This window comes from Anabrus simplex, chromosome 3 (genome assembly GCF_040414725.1).
Source record: "Anabrus simplex isolate iqAnaSimp1 chromosome 3, ASM4041472v1, whole genome shotgun sequence".
In the NCBI taxonomy this organism is placed as follows: domain Eukaryota; kingdom Metazoa; phylum Arthropoda; class Insecta; order Orthoptera; family Tettigoniidae; genus Anabrus; species Anabrus simplex.
The window spans coordinates 121197588-121215011 of NC_090267.1; the positions used below are offsets into that span (position 1 = coordinate 121197588).

Below are 17424 nucleotides of genomic sequence, written 5' to 3' on the forward strand. Positions count from 1 at the left end.
ATAATGAATAGGAAGAGCATTGTAACATTCGCCGTTTTGGCAGAACGGGGACGATATGTAAGCGTTCAGATTTGATGCAGTTTTGGCTGTCTGATTGTAAACTTCAAAGTCCAGTTCGACTCTTACAGATAACAAAGAAATCACAATTCTATTTGGCATCCTATTTCTGAATTTTTAATGCGTTTGTAGGGTAGAAACCAATCATATCTCCAGAATTATTTCACACGGCGATGTTCTACGACACTGAATTCCTGATTAAATTTCTTCTGCCCTTCAAAATACAGATTAACGTTTACAGGTTTGAAACATCGTCGCCATAAGACCTATCTGTGTCGGTGCGACGTAAAGCCCCTAGCAAAAAAAAAACAACAGGTTTGAAACCGCGATATTGGAATCTAGAAACCAATACACCACCAATAATCTACAAAGGTTAAATCTTCTAAACAAACCTTCCACATTGAATTACCGAGCTCGATAGCTGCAGTCGCTTAAGTGCGGCCAGTATCCAGTAATCGGGAGATCGTTGGTTCGAGCCCCACTGTCGCCAGCCCTGAAGATGGTTTTCCGTGGTTTCCCATTTTCACACCAGGCAAATGCCGGGGCTGTACCTTAATTAAGGCCACGGCCGCTTCCTTCCACTTCCTAGGCCTTTCCCGTCCCATCGTCGCCATAAGACATATCTGTGTCGGTGCGACGTAAAGTAAATAGCAAAAAAAAAAAAAAAAACTTTGAATTATTCATTTAAGAGTTAATAACGTAATTTCTTTAGCTCACAGATTTGAATTATTTATATTTTATTTTGTATTTTCCACTGGTGAAATTGTCAGCACCTCTCGGACTCCGGTTGTGTGCTACTAATTTAATCCGTAACATATATGCAGGGGAGCATGCATGTATGCATGTCCTACTAATACCTTTGGCTCATACCTTCTCATGCGTTAGTCTGTAATAGAGTTTGGAGTTGGGTCTGTCGGTGCGATGTTGTGACTGCAGCTGAAATGTATCTTGACCTGCAATTCACCTGAAGAAACACTAAAATAACGAATGAATTCGAATGAGCGCTCAAAGGATGTTGTACGTCATATTAAAGAGCACCAGTCCTCCTTTTAGTAGAGCGGATCAAATGCGCATCCAGGTAGTGATCGGTGCTTTAGAGGTTTGAGGGTATAAATGGAATAATAACTTAAATAATGGGTGAGAAATTAGTGAATTGTGGTTACGAATAATTTATTATTATTATTATTATTATTATTATTATTATTATTATTATTATTATTATTATTATTATTATTATTATTATTATTATTATTATTATTATTATTATTATTATGCCTCCAAATGACAGGAAAAGCGGGACTGAGAGAAGCTGAGAAATTTGAAAGAAAGATCCTTCGCAAAATAATGGGTCCAAAGATTGTGGATGGACAGTATAGGCTGCGAGGAAGGGAAGAACTTTACCGAGACAATGAAAGGCTAACTGAGTCCATGAGAAAACGGAGACTTAAATTCTATGGTCATTTATTTAGATTGGATGAGAAGAGACTAACGAAAAGGATTTTCACAATACTAGACAGCAGACCTAAAGTGTCGGACAAATGGTTCAGTGAGGTGAGAAAGGATCTCAGACAGGTGGGACTAAAATTCAGAAGACATCTCAAACCGAACAAAGTTTAGGTCAGTGATCGACAGATTTAAGGGATTCCATGACGAACCAAAACTTAACCGTGGGTGGACGGAAGAAAGAAGACAGGCTGCCAGAGAGAGGATGCTGAAGTTCTGGGCTGTGAGGAAGGCTTCCAGAAACATGTAATTGTTATCTAACGTGGTCTCTAATGGCCGTAAACGAATATATATATTATTATATGGACTGGTGTGTTGTAGTTTTCCATTTCAAACCATTTTGTACTAGTTATTTTTCCATGTTTCACTTCAGTAATATGCCATGATATGTTAGAAACATCTTCCTAGTATGCATATCTATGTTTAAAGTAAGCAAACATATTACCTTGAAGGAGGCTTTCTTGTTTGTGCTAGTCTATATTTTATGTCCTGCTTACTTCTTCCATCGTTACTGATGCTGTTGCCCAATGAACAGCATTCAAATAGTTATACGTTCGTCTTAATTAAAATAGTAAAAAACTATTTATTTCTGTAAACTCTGTTATCCGTTTCAGAACCGATACTTTACAGCAGTAGTGGAAAGTGTAAACAAAGCAAAAATTGGCAGTGATACCTTCAAGTATGAGTTTTACATGAATATAGACACGCCAGAAATGTTAATATTGAATTACAAATATTGTTCCTGCACTATTCTCCTTACGAGTTCTATTTTATTAACAATTTGCTTTACGTCGCACCGACACAGATAGGTCTTATGGGGACGATGGGATAGGAAAGGGCTAGGAGTGGAAAGGTAGTGGCCATGGCTCCAGCATTTGCCGGGTGTTAAAATGGGAAACCACGGAAAACCATCTTCCACTATCTCCTGGATGATAGCTCACGGCTACACGCCTCAAATCGCACGGCCAACTCGCCCGATTGACGAGTTTCTTCACCAGGCAGAATTGCATAAAAAATTATCTCATACCTGTGAAATAATAAACAGGTTTAAATGGAATAAATGGCTAAGCAGGGAAAAGAACTGACAGACGGACAGACAGCAAGTCCTTTTTGTAGGCAAAGTTCCTTTAAAATCGTATTTCAGGAAACATACTTCTGTTTGAATGGAATACGAAGCAGAAAAGACGCATAGAGTAACAGAGGAAAATATACGTTTTCATCTTTTAGGAGCCTGTGTGATTCAATTTAATTTTATTGCAGAAATATTGCCAGTTGTCAGTGGTGTAAGCTAGAAGGACAGATAAACACATTAGCGTAGCCTACCGGTTTAAGAGTGAGCCAATACTTTCACAAATTTTGCGACCGATATCAATGTTCTTATTAATATTAGTACTATCAATAAGATAGTATTTATTGGTGAGTTAATTTCTTTTGTGACACACGCAAACTCATAGTTGGGTTGAATTGCCGGACTGAGTTGTTCAGACGGTTGAGGCGCTGGCCTTCTGACTCCAACTTGGTTGGTGTGATCCTGGCTCAGTCCGGTGGTATTTGAAGGTGCTCAGATACGTCAGCCTCATGTCGGTAGATTTACTGGCACGTAAAAGAAATCCTGAGGGACAAAACTTCGGCACCTCGGCGTCTCCGAAAACGTTCAACAGTAGTTAGTGGGACGTAAAATTAATAATATAATTAGTTTGATTGCATATAGTATTTAAAAATATTAATATCCACGTTTATTTACTTAATTTTTGATATAGCTCTATTTTATTTTGAGATCATGTTTTGTTCCCATGTTATATTCCAGACTCTGGCCTACGTACGCCAGCGCACACAACAACCTGGGCACACTGATGAGTGCTACAGAAGAGGCTGAGAGCCATTTCCTGTCCGCCATCCGCTACTCGCCCAACCACGTGAATGCTCATTACAATCTCGGGCAAGTTTATCGGTGAGTCCTTAACTTCAATTTCTCTGTAGATTATTTCAGCACGTTCATATTTTCCTTATATATGGAAAATTAGCCTAAATTTACTTGTGTAATGAAATGTAATTTTAATCTTAAGAAATTATACAGGCCTAGTCATTTTGCAATACTGAATATTCAGTAAAATATATCTAAATAAGCAGTCCGCCTCTGTGAAATTTGTAAAGTGGTACGAGAACTGGAAAGGGGTCCATTCAGCCTCGGGAGTTCAACTGAGTAGAAGGGGTGGGGTTCGATTCTTTCCTTAGCCATCCTCGGAGTGGTTTCCCACTTCCCTTCCAGGCAAATGCCGGGATGGTACCTAACTTAAGGGCACGGCCGCTTCCTTCCCCGTTTCTTGCCCATCCCGTGCGATCTTCCCATCCCCCTCACAATGCCCCTATTCAGCATAGCAGGTGAGGCCGCCTGGGCGAGGTACTGGTCGTCCTCCTCAGTTGTATCCCCGACTCAAAAGTCTCGCGATCCGGGACACTGCCCTTGAGGTGTTTGAGTTGGGATCCCTCGCTGAGTCCGAGGGTAAAACCAACCCTGGAGAGTAAAAAAATTGAGAAATAAAGACAGATAAATAAGCAATGTAAAAAGATGACAAATCATGTGATATAAAGAAGGATGGGAACACGGGCAGAATTAACACAAAGACCGGCCAGTGTGAAAAGGAGGAAAAACAGAAGGAGGAGACGTAGAGAAATATACACTGATGTTTCCAGACAGATGGCTTCTATCCTCATCACTCCAAGTTCTAGTCCCCAACGAGCACGTTTCTCTTTCCCAGCTTCATCGGGAGGGCGGTCATTTAACACCCGATGACAGATCTTCAGTCTTCAATGGGAAAAGTGTGATAAGTAGAAAAGCGGATAAATACAGGAAAATAAAGGTGTAGAGACAGAAATGAATACTGACAGTGAACTTATAACAGCACAGGACAAACATAAAAGTAGTGAAAAAGAGCGAACAACTTTGAAATCAAGTCATGTACAGAAAAGTAGGAACCTATAATGGGGCATTCTTTTTCTAGAAATATAAGCCATACTTTCCAGTGCCGACTAAGTCAAATGCCGAATAAAATATTTCCAGTATGTCAAACACACACAATTTCAATATAAATTATAAGACTATAAACATACTTGTAAAAATATACACTATTATACAAAGAATGACATGTTTCGTTCTACAAGAACATCCTAAGATTCTACGAAATCAAATCAAATAATTTCATATTAAATATGCGCGTGATTTAAGTGATTTGATACAATCTGAGGATATTCTTGTAGAACGAAACATGTCTTTCTTTGTATAAGAGTGTGTACGTTTTTACAGATTTACAATTTATATTGAAATTTTGTGTGTTTGACAGACTGGAAAGTTTTTATGTCTCATATAATGGGGCAGACACAGTGGCATATCAGTCTTTGCTTTTGAAGAGGGAGCAGCAGAAGATGGGTGCAAGGATACGAAGACGAATGGGGGCATCTTAGAAGGAGGTAACTAGACCACGTTCACGAGCTTAAGAAGACGGAAGAAAGTATTTTACTGTTCATGTTGTAATCGTTTGTGGTTAAAGCTAGACAGTGTCGAAAACTTATCCTCTAGTAACTTGGAATTTTAAAATGCACATATCCCACGTTGTTCCATAAGAGATGGGTCGGCGAATGAGGCTTCTTCATCAGTTCCAGTCTCTGAACCTCTCTCCCTCTTTGATGCTTTCCAAGATACGTTCTCCCTGTTCAATCTCAATACCATTTTTTACCATGTTCTTATACCCGAGTCTTGGTCGCCCTCCTGGTATTTCGTCTCCAAGTCTCGGTAATACGTTAGCATCCAATCGTCGCACATATCCATACCATCTCACCCGCTGAGATATTATTCTGTCTTGCAGTTTTACAACTTCATCCTGCTTTTGGATTTCCTCATTACGAGACTCATCCCTCCGTCTCTGACCAATCACACTACAGACACATCTCATTTCTGCTGATATCTTTACTTCGCATGGTCCATGTTTCGCAAACATATGTCAAGATCGGTATGTAATACGTTTAATATATGGCTCTTTCACATGTTGTGGGTCTTTTCTTGTTCTATATTAGGCCTTTAACTATCCAGTAGAAGCTAATACCTGTCTGAACTCTGTGAGTAACTTCCTTGTCTATAGAACCAGTATCAGAGATAGCACTTGATGCGTCATCTGTGGCTGTTAACCCTCCATTTCAATGTGTCCCATTGGTTGTCCATGTCTTTTCATAAACATATCACCGGGAGAGTTGGCCGTGTGGTTAGGAGCGCGCAGCTGTGAGCTTGAGTTTCTTTTCCTGTGTAGCTATTACATATTTTATCTTGCCGGGCTGAGTGGCTCAGATTCGACACTAATATCGGTGGTTGTCGATGATTTCTTCACGTCACTCCCACCCAAACTCCAACCGTTCGTGTCCTAGGGGTATCTTACCCCCACATCTGTGGGGTCACGGGTGCGAACTGTGTTCCACGTGTGGATTTGGCTCTGTTTTATGGCAGGAAGCCCTTACTGCCGCCAACACTGTGCTGAGGGATGTTATCACTATTGCGTGTTTCTGTAGTACTTTGTAGTGTAGTATGTTTTCTGATATGAAGATGAAAGTGTTAGGACAAACACCCAGTTCCCAAGCTAGAAGTATTAATCGGACGCGATTAAAATCCCCGACCTCTCCGGAAATAAATCCCGGGACCCTCTGAAGCAAAGGTCTTAAAGCTGATCATTCAGCCAATGAGTCAGACAGAAACGCTCAAGATGACGGGTAGAAAATAAAGACTTTACACTCAATAGAAGGAAGGTCAAGGGTAAAAAATCAACTTTCTGTGCATTTTAAACATAAATTAGGATATTTTTCAACAATTCAGAACTATAATTCTTCAGATTTATATAATGTTTAATATCAGTTCAAATGAGTTTTGTGAGTCTTAGGAAGTTTCGTCACGAATACATGTTTTCCACCGACTTTTTCTCCATTCATATTATCCGACTCAAATTTTGCTTATCGCAATGAAAAATACTACTTAATTACATACTCAGTTCTCCACATGTGCTCCACCATACCTATTATGGGGATGTGTTCTCTTTGTAATGACGCAGGTTTACAACCAATATTAAACTTTTGTCCCTTGGAATGAGTGTTATGTATTCCACTAGTGTAACGGAATCGGTGTGAATTATATTTTATTAAACATATTATTGCTAACATGTCCTTTTGATACACAGTTGTTATACTTGCTTTAGTTGTGGTTGGAAAATAATTGCATTTATTAAGTTTTGTGTGTTCAATTTAGTACTTTGTATCACTAATCTATTAAAGAAAAGACCAGGAATAATTGAATTATCGGTCACTGTATGAAATTCAATAATCAGTTTAATTACGAATTTGATTCCTACAGTGCCCCATCGATAATAATGTCAAAGCCACTTGTTGCTTCTGTACACTTGTAGTAATATAGAAATACCATGGCTGTTAGGATATTAACACTAATGTTATTGGTTGTCCCACTAACTAAATTTACGTTTTTCGGGGATGCCGAGTTGCCGGAATGTTGCACCGCAATAGTCCTTTTACGTGTCGATAAATCTGTCTGCACCAGGCTTGTGTATTTGAACATTTTCAAATACATCGGGCTGAGTCGCGATCAAACCTGCCTACTTGAGCCCAGGAAGCCAGCGAAGCCTGATCTACACAGCCCGATAGCTGTTTTAGAGTACACGTAAGGCATGCGACTTACATAATTAGATATGTATGTATGTATGTATGTATGTATGTATGTATGTATGTATGTATGTATGTATGTATGTATGTATGTATGTATGTATGTATGTATGTGTTAAGGTGCAACTAGCATACTGGGAGAGTTGGCCGTGCGGTTAGGGGCGCGCGGCTGTGGACTTGCATCCGAGAGTTAGTGAGTTTGAACCCCACCGTCGGCAATCGTGAAGATGGTTTTCCGTGGTTTCCCATTTTCACACCAGGAAAATACTGGGTCTATACCTTAATTAAGGCCGCGGTTGCTTCCTTACAACTACCAGGCCTTTTCTCTCCCATTGTCGCCACAAGAACTATCTATGTCGGTGCTACATAAAGTAAAGCAACTTGGGAGAAAAAAGGTTCCTTCCCACTCCTAGCCCTTTCCTATACCATGTGACATGTGACATGACATGACATAGAAATGTACATGTAAGAAACAGCCTTCTCTCAAGTAGGGAGGGAAAAGTTTCTTTATTTTATAAGGAGATTCCTAATACCAATTTCCACATCAAATCTTTCTTCACCCCTGTTAAGTGTCTTTTCCGGAAAAAAATATAAATACGTGTTCCTGTATTTTTAGAGGAACTTCCAAATACCAAGTTTATTGTCTGTAACATTTTAAGTTCTTGACATATACTGTAGATATACCGGTACTCATTTTAAAAATTCACCCGCTTTTTCAATTCTTTTCAGCCCCTTAAGTGGATTTTCCGAAAACAAAAAGTACGTGTTTCTTCACTTTTAAAGGAGATTCTAAACACCAGTTTTCACGTCTGTAACATCGTAATTTTTTGAGATATAAGTATCCTCATGAAATGAATTCAAATCCTTTTTTCACCCCCCTCCGAAAAAAGTGTGTGTTTCTTTGTTTTTAAATGAGTTTCCACATACCAATTTTCAAGCTTCAGTTTTTAAGATATAAGTAGCCCCTAATATTAATTCAATTTTTCACTTTCTTCCACCCTCCCCCTTAAGGGAATTTTCCGAAAACAAAAAATAAGTGTTTCTTATTTATGAAGGAGCTTTCAGAAACCAATTATCACGACTGTAACATCTTCAGTTTCTGAGATATATGTATCTACATAAAAATAATACAACTCCTTTTTCCAACCCCCCCCCCCCCCCCAAGCTGATTTTCCCCACAAAATGTGTGTTTAATTACTTTTAAAGGACATTCCAAATCTTTTTCACGGCTATAACATCATTATTCTTTTTAGATATAAGTATCTCCATGCAAATAATTGAACTCATTTTCACGTCTTTCACCCCCACCACCCTATCAAGTGGATTTTCCGAAAACTAATTATGTATGTTTTTTTAACATTTGCAGGAGATTCCAAATACCAATGTTCACGTCTGTAACATGTTACGGATCTGTAGATATAGTAGGTATATTCCGTAGATATAGTCTCTTTAAAATTCACCCCATTTGTCACTCTTGTTCACCCCCATTAATTGTATTTTCAAAAAACGCGTTTCTTTAAAGGAGATTCCAGATACAAATTTTTATGCCTGTAACATTTTCAGGTTTTGATATATAAGCATTCTTATATAATGTATTCGACCCCTTTCTTACTTTTTTTAATCCCTTCCTGGGATTTTCCGAAAACAAAAATATGCTTGTTTATCTTTAAAGGAGATTCCAAATACCAATTTTTACACCTGTAAACGTTTACGTTTTTGAGATATAGATATTTAAACAATTTACCTCCCTTTTCTACTTCCCCTTTGCGACGAAATATTCAGCAATCCTCCCTCAGTGAGCCCCTACACTCTAATATATTACATGTATCCCCAAAATGTCATTTCTTTATCTCCAGTAGTTTCGGCTCAGCGATGATGAATCAGTCAGTCAGTCAGTCAGTCAGTCAGGACATGTTATTTTATATATAGAGATACAGTAAAAGACAAATATATTATGTGGATATTACATTTTATTCAATAGGACGTGGTACAATTGGAATGTAGGTAGTAACTCTGTGTAGTGGGTCTGTGATATGAGAAATACTAGATATAATTTAGGAGTTCCGGAGTATTATTACCAGTAAAAGTAAGATCAATAAATAAAATGTCAATGCGCTGGGATAGTTGCTCGGAACAACCTTGAAATATTTATTTTCCATTATTAAATTTTATATTCTATGCAACTGACCACGGTGTATTCAGAACAACATCTAACCTCCAGCTGAACGCCTGAGTCAAACACAGCGCCATCTTATAACAGAGTATGCGTGTGATGTCACGTATTTAGCTCGAACTTTGCCTTACACTGAAGCGTCATTTCATGAAAACTTCGTTTCAGACTTTCATCTTTTCTTTTGCAACAAGTAGACTCCTTTTGTGTCTGCCAATTAAGGACTTAAACATAACTTAAATACACGTACTCTCGGCGGTAAATGCGTTCTACCCACACACTAAAAGCATCTTAATTTTTTTCTTTTTATGTACACGTTCTCGAAGAACGTAAGTCGACATTATAATACACGTTTCAGACTCAGAAACAGTTCGACATTTAACAATAGTAATATATGACATCAATTATATTGCCATGAACTGTTGCACACAGTGTATTTTTTTAAAAAGCTTGTTTAATGAGTGAAGTGGTAGTCTAGTATTACTACAGTAGATATTCATAGTCGACTGTTCGTGAAATCAACATGTCCAGAACAATGATTTGCACCGCTAATTTCTATACAAGGCTGAGAGTGAGTGCGTTCACTGTACCGCACTTACGGGTCCATGATTCAATTCCAGGCTGACGCTTATGGAACTAATAAAAGTCTAACTCACTCAACTACACGCACAATGGGTTTCAAACATGATTTGATGTAGTGGCTCCCGGCTTTGTTCACGCAACTGACAAATCCTAAGTGGTGTAATCCACTGTGATAGATAATGAATTTGCATACCAAATATGTTGCGTTAGTGGTCGTAATTAGCACAAAAATGTGAATGGCTTCTAGTTAGATGGACCTTTTGTTGCAAGTGAACTTCATTTACAGAATTGTTTCTGGTAGGGATGTACAAAGCAATTCATTACTATTTTGTAATTAGTACATTCGAATGACATAACAAATAATGAATGTTTTCGTGGACATTTGACATATGTGCTCTAATTCGAGAACAGTGTCGTGATTATTGTTCTAAGGTGAAGTACAACCAGGTTGATACATCCTCTCAACGCTTCGGGATCGGGACCAGAACGTTCATGAGTTGGCCAAGAGAGATCAGTCAGGAAGGATGAAAGTGAGAAGCATGGCACTAGAAATGGAAGCATTGTCAGAGTTAACTAGGTGCCCGGTGGTGGCGAACACATGCTCCCACGAAGAATTTCCCTGTGGTTCACTTTATACAATAGGAAAGGAATGCTGTGAATTTATTGTACCGCCCCTACCCACAGTGTGAAGTCGCATGAAATCAGCCTAGATTTTCTCCAAATTATTATACGAGTATCTCTGTCTCCACCATGTCCGGTACAAGAAGTTCCTCAACACGTACCAAGTGAGAAACAGACACTTAACACGATATAAGAAAGTGAATACCTAGGAGCAATACTTGTAAAAGGAGATGTTCAGGAAGATCTGAACGAAAACGTCAGTAGGACCTGGTAATTGGTGCTACTTCGGTCTAAATTATTGCTGAATTCGAGAGGTCTATCCTAAGAGCTCAGACAGAAAGTGTCCTTCCACTTCAATATTTTTTTCTTTTCTTTTTACGTTTCTTGTCCACATGCATTGCAGTAGTTGAATACCATTGAATACAATCCATATAAGAAAACTGTACATATAATACGCCTAACGTTGTAAGTATGCTATGTTTCTAAATAAAAAATAATTGTCACTATTAAAAAATCAATCCATTTAATTCCTTAAATGTATTACCATACCTGATCATGTGTACGTTCCATGTTCCTTTTATTACATGTTTACTCATGTTTTTGCACAACATTCTCAGGGCGAAAATAATGACTTTTAAACATACTCCTCATATACAACCCATATTTCTATATGGTTTGCGGTTTGCTAAAAAAAAAGCTTGATTTTTGAACGGAGAATACACTGGAATAATTTGTAATAATTGAGTTCTTAAAGTAGGAGCATAGATACCAATACGTTAAATGATGAGGGTTCCAATATATTGAGAGCCTTTCTTAACTCCAAGCATCCAACTTGTTTTAGGGTCTATGAAATGTTCTTCCCCACAGGCATTGAAGCCGATTATTTAATTTGACCAACCGACGTTTTTCATTATACCACAAATGTATTACCCACTGAATTCGAATGATGTCCGTTATATTCTTCTCCGTATGGTTCAATGTATAGTTGTTCCTGATTATAGTAAAATATTTTCCTCCCTTGAAGAAATTGAAAATGGTTCTAATATTTCAGGTGTACACGATTAAAATATGTAGAAGGATTTCCTTAACCTCATACAGGGAATTATTCCCTTAAAAAACAAATGACTTCCCTTCATTATATTCACTACATTTTGACTCATCATTTATTTATTCCAAATCTTTGCTGTAAGGTTTGTATTTTCAATTATTCTGTATCAGGATCTTTAACAACGATGATATTCGGGATTTTTTTCATTTCTATAATTGAGAAGCCCATTCAAGTATCGATTTCAAGAGTGCTGTTCTATCACCTATAGTTTATTAAATTTAATGTAAATTCCACCTACGCTCATATGGTGGACTCTTTGATTTCCGGAGGTGTTTTCAGATCAGTATAGTAGGGATTTCTAAACTGTGTCGTAGTTTTCATTTTATCCAACTAATCATTTCATTAAGACGGTGCAGCGGTGTAGAGGTAGCGTGACTGTACCTAACCCGGAAGCCCCGAGTTCAATATCCTGACCAGGTCAGGGATTTTTACCTGGATCTGAGGGCTCGTTCGTAGTGCAATAAGCCTACGTAATTACAATGGAGCGGCTCCGCTCTACAAAGTCAAGAATAACGGCCGAGAGGATTCGTCGTTTTAACCACACGACACCTCATAATCTGCAGCCCTTGGGGTCTGCTGCGCCATGGGGTTTGGTTTGGACATCTTCCACACAAACGTTGCTACAAGTTAGTAAAAACATTATATCGTATTTTGTTACCGACACTTGATTGTCGAGAGCCATGTTATTAGTGTAATATTGGTATGTACTCGGTATTTTGTTCTCATTCATCGGATACAAAAAGTTTGCTTCCGCGGTGTATAGGCTATCACCTGTCATCTAGTTTATTTCCCATTAAAACAATAATCATCTTTTCAACCACCACTGGGAAGTCACTAATTACTCTGAGATCATATTTTGAGCAGGATCTGTAGTCTGTATCGACAGTGTGCTCAACGCTGCTCAAATGGCAACCGAAAACAGTGAGATACGTTCGTGTAACCTGGAGCAGATAAGACAAAAAGTTGTGTGTACTACTCTACACGACAGACCATATCATAGAGTCAATATAACGGTATAACGAAGCTGTGAACAGTGTGATACCATAGCAACCAAAAAGGAATAAATAATGACCATCCTGTGCAGTTGCTTCCGGAGTACGATGGCATATTAACAACCTTTTTCTAAGTTTGAGGGGCAGTGAAACATTTTTCAGGGCTCTGCGGAAGAATGACTTTCTAGAATCGTTCCCTGCGTGAGAGCTAGTCTGAGGCTACGTTTACTACGTTTACTATGTTTACTACTACTACTAAACGTTTTCATTCCTCGTCTTAAGGGGGAGGACGGCTTTCTAGAAGGAGATGTTCGGAAAAGGTGAGAGGGTTGTCGGCCGTAGCCCATATTAGGACCTGTCCCGGCATTCGCCTTAGTGCAGGTGAATGGAAAACCGTGGAAAATCATTCTCAGGGCGGCCGACAGTGGGAACCAGCACCTCTGCATCTCCCGAATACAGATGTGTGGAGCCACGGTAGAGCAGTGGCCACTCCTCCTCTGCTCGGTTCTGTAGAGCTGTTAGACAACGGACCAGCCGTGACCACTTTTGGGCCGAGACCCACACTACACCCGCCGTCCTAATAAATTCACGCACTTACTGTCTGCTCTCATGTTCAGACTCATCGTTGATTGTCGATATGAGTGGGTAACCCTCGGCATTTTCCCCAACAATTAGACTTCCTTAGTTCACACTCGTGTTCCCGAAATTCTGCTCTTCCACTTATAAAGAACTAGGTAATTTTGTTCGTACGGATTTACGAGAAAGGATTCAAGTGATTAAATTAAGGTGTCCCGCAACCATATGTATGACTTACAACACTACCTTATACGAACTTCTCTCGACACTCGAGTCCGTCATTGGAGCATTGGCTCTCTGGACAATGTCGCAAAGTGAAATGTGAATTATATAGCTACTATAAATGAATCCTAAACCTACACAATAAAAACACGGAATACACACATAATACAATGAATATGATTATAATGAAAATAGCTTAATAAATAAAGTACATCCCACAAGCAATTCTCAAATATGGGTAAACACTCTTAGCACTCTCAATAATACAACTGTAGTCTCAAGCGCTTTTCGTAGAATGGCTCGCTCATTCTTCAGCTGGTAACAAACGAACGCCTTCCGCGCGAAATGAGAAGCTTGGTTTATAATATTCCAAAATCCCCAAAATGAGGACATCCGTAATGGGATTGACGAACACACCTTTAGGACGCCCGAATCATGAATAAAACATTAGTAGTTGAATTTTATATTGTCAAATACCTATATTTACATAAGAAACAAACAAAATAAAAATAATACACACATCGCACCTATCTACACTTTAGAGCCCGTGTGCCGGGTATTTCTCACTGGACAGAATTATTATTATTATTATTATTATTATTATTATTATTATTACTTGAAATTCACATGCCTAAAATTAAATTTTACTATTGAGATACCTTTCACAGAATCAACAGTTAGACTATTTCCCTCCTTTATCCACTGTGCCTGTACTGAAGAGAACAATCTAATGCAACCATTATGGCCTTTCACTGCAAAGAAGAACTGCGAATTTTAAAGTAATTCACTAAATTGTTCATCACTATTACACGACTATCTCAGCTATCTCTAAGCTAGCTAAAGAGATCGATACATCGATTATAAGCAATGTAAATCGATATTTTCGGTTTTACTAGCACAGGAGATCGATTGTAAACGAATAACCAACTATGTCATTGTTCTGAAGCACGCTACCCTTCTGGACTTGGAACTTACTGACATACGTTACGCTGAATAATAAATTTGCTGTATATCTAGGCTGGATTAACGGGTTGGTCGAAGAATGCGCACGAAGGAATAAAAGAAAAATGTTGTAAGACGAATAGAATTTCTCAGAAATCCCCGTAACACCCAATTTACAGAATGACATAACTTATTTCTTCCCCTCAAGGCATAAAATCTGCGAGTCAAATCATAGAAGCATTAGAACGGCACATACCTGACAGTACCCCCCAGTCATATTCTGGAGTTGAATCTTCCTCGGTCTGTTGAATTATTGTTACGTTTATCGTCAAGGTTGGACCGAATTATGTTTCTAAATACATTATGAAACAAGGCGGCTGATATGCCTCTACTCGACGCGAGGTAATCAGTGTCCCAATGCAGCTAAAATTGTCTGTGACACGGTCAAACCCTGGTTCTTGAGCTGTTGTCCGATGGTACGCAATTAGATGACGGAGTAAAATTTGAAAAATGGATAATTTCTTAAAATGGTATTACGGTATGTCGTGAAACAAACGACACTCAAACGCTATTTGATTGCGTTGGTACAGTATGTGTGCAAATGTGCGCCATCACATGCTACATGTTTCATATACTTTCAAAAGATTATTCAACATGTTGAAGAACAAAGGCTGTTTTAAGGACAAAAAAAGACGATACTTCTGGCTTAATTCGTGAATGTTTGTAAATGGGTCATCTGTCTTGAAAACTGATTCTTTTGTTGTGGCTCAACGTACATTAAAACCACTCTAAAGACTTAGTGACCAATCTTCACACTCTCTCATTGCTTTTTAAGACTGTGTATTCTCCTTGTTGGTTATTCATGGTTGTTCATATCTGTTTGTTAATTGAGTGTGGTGTTGTGTTAACAATAAATCATTGATTTTTATCTGTTTCATTCTTCAATAGTAACTTAAGAGCACGAGTCAAGTTAGGCTACTTTAACAGTGGTGACCCCGACGTGATAAATAAATAAAAAGTGTGCATTCAAGTGTAACCGTAGACTATTGTGTTTCTGTAAACATGCCTAACACCGAGAATACGGAAGGAAAACGATCAACAGACATTCCCGAGAACATTAATGCACATATCGTACGCTTCTCGGTAAAAATACCATACATTTGGTAAAGAATGTCAAAATATAGCTTATGCAAATTGAAGCACAATTCGCTACAGCCGGCATAACGGCAGAATTGGTAAAATTTAGTTACATACTAGGATCGCTCGAGCCTGATGTCGCGGATCTTTTAAGTGACTTTTTGAACCGACCATTATCCAATACACCTTATAACTGAATTCGAAAGAATCAGAAGGACGAAAGGTAAGAAAACATTTAAGAGAAATCGAACTTTGTGATAAGAAGCCTAGGAAGTTATACAGGGAAATGCGTACCCTTCCAGGAACACAATTTCAGGACGAGTTCTAAGAAATATTTTCATACAAAGGCTACCTGTAAATTTAAGGTCTATATTAGCATCCAGTAATACATGGGCGAGTCTAGAAAGCCAATAATAACGACCGAGAGGATTCTTCGTGCTGACCACACGACACCTCGTAATCTGCAAGCCTTTGTGCTGAGCAGCGGTTGCTTAGTAGGCCAAGGCCCTTCATGGCTGTAGTGCCATGGGATTAGGTTAGTTATTGACATTGGACAACGTAGCAACAATAGCCGACCGGTTATTGGATTACTCGAGCCCTAGCATATCCGTCGTAACCGTCATCATCACCCACCGATAGAATTTCTAAGCTTGAAGAACAGATTGAACAATTAACATTATCAGTAAATAGTGTTCTGAACAGACTACAGCACCGTTTTCGCTCGAAGTCCCGTTCACCTCACCGTCAACATTATCAACCACGAGGTTCGTTATGTTGATACCATTTCACATATCGACAAAGCGAAGAAGTGTACTCCCCCAGGCAGTTTTACCTTACTTTTTATAATTCGGGAAATGCTCAGGTCCTTCGCTAGAGGAGGCACATAGTGACGTGGACCACGTAAATTATCGCAACTTATTCATTACAGATCCTCCTCTGGCAGGTGGTTTCTGATCGATTCAGGAGCAGATTTTTCCGTTCTTCCACCCACAGCATAAGATAAAAAGTGTGCTTGCAAACGGCTTCTATATGCACCTAACGGGACACCAATTAAAACGTACAGCGAGCGCTTAATTACACTCGATTTTGGTTTGGGACGATCTTTTTTGTGGCCATTCATAATAGCTGATGTACAGCAATATCTCCTCGGTGCTGGCTTTCTAAGTAACTACGGGTTGTTAGTTCATATAAAACACGAACGTCTCATAAATGGCACAAATAATTTCCCAAACTACACATTACCAGTATCTTCACTTGTCTCAGGAAGTGTTAATTTACTCGACCATAACAATAAATATTATGTTCTACGCCAAGACTACCCAGGCATCCTTCGGAACAATCCAGCATTTACTGCAACAGACAAAAAAAAATATCCACACGATCTCTACAATTGGCCCACCAGTCGTAGCCAAAGCGAGAAGACTGCCCCCCCCCCCCCCCCCCCGCCGATAAACTTGCTCAAGTGATCGAGTTCCTGAAAATGATCGACTTGGGTATATGCAGACCTTCGAAGAGTCCTTGGTTCAGTCCACTCCTCTTGGTACAGAATGAAGATGGTTCATGGTGACCCTGTGGGGACTACAGGCTCTCAGTGTCATCACAGTTCCAGACAGGTATCCTATACCACATCTCTAAGACTTCAATACCAGACTATCAGGTAAAACAATTTTCTCAAAAATCGACCTAATCAGAGGTTTCCACCATATCCCAGTCGCAGAAGTTGATGCGTCCAAGACAGCTATTATAACGCCGTTTGGTTTATTTGAATTTTTTGAACGTTGTTCAGTCTTTTCAAAGGTACA

At 38.9% G+C, this 17424-nt stretch overlaps 1 protein-coding gene across 1 annotated transcript in view; it reads left to right on the top strand.

Annotated features, from left to right (window-relative positions):
- LOC136866682 (protein O-mannosyl-transferase TMTC1) overlaps window positions 1-17424 on the top strand; it is a 1311158-nt gene that overhangs the window by 1096311 nt on the left and 197423 nt on the right. Inside the window, exon 12 of the mRNA XM_068226806.1 lies at window positions 3368-3511. Within this exon, the coding sequence (XP_068082907.1) occupies window positions 3368-3511 (144 nt within the window). The remainder of the gene's footprint in view (window positions 1-3367; window positions 3512-17424) is intronic.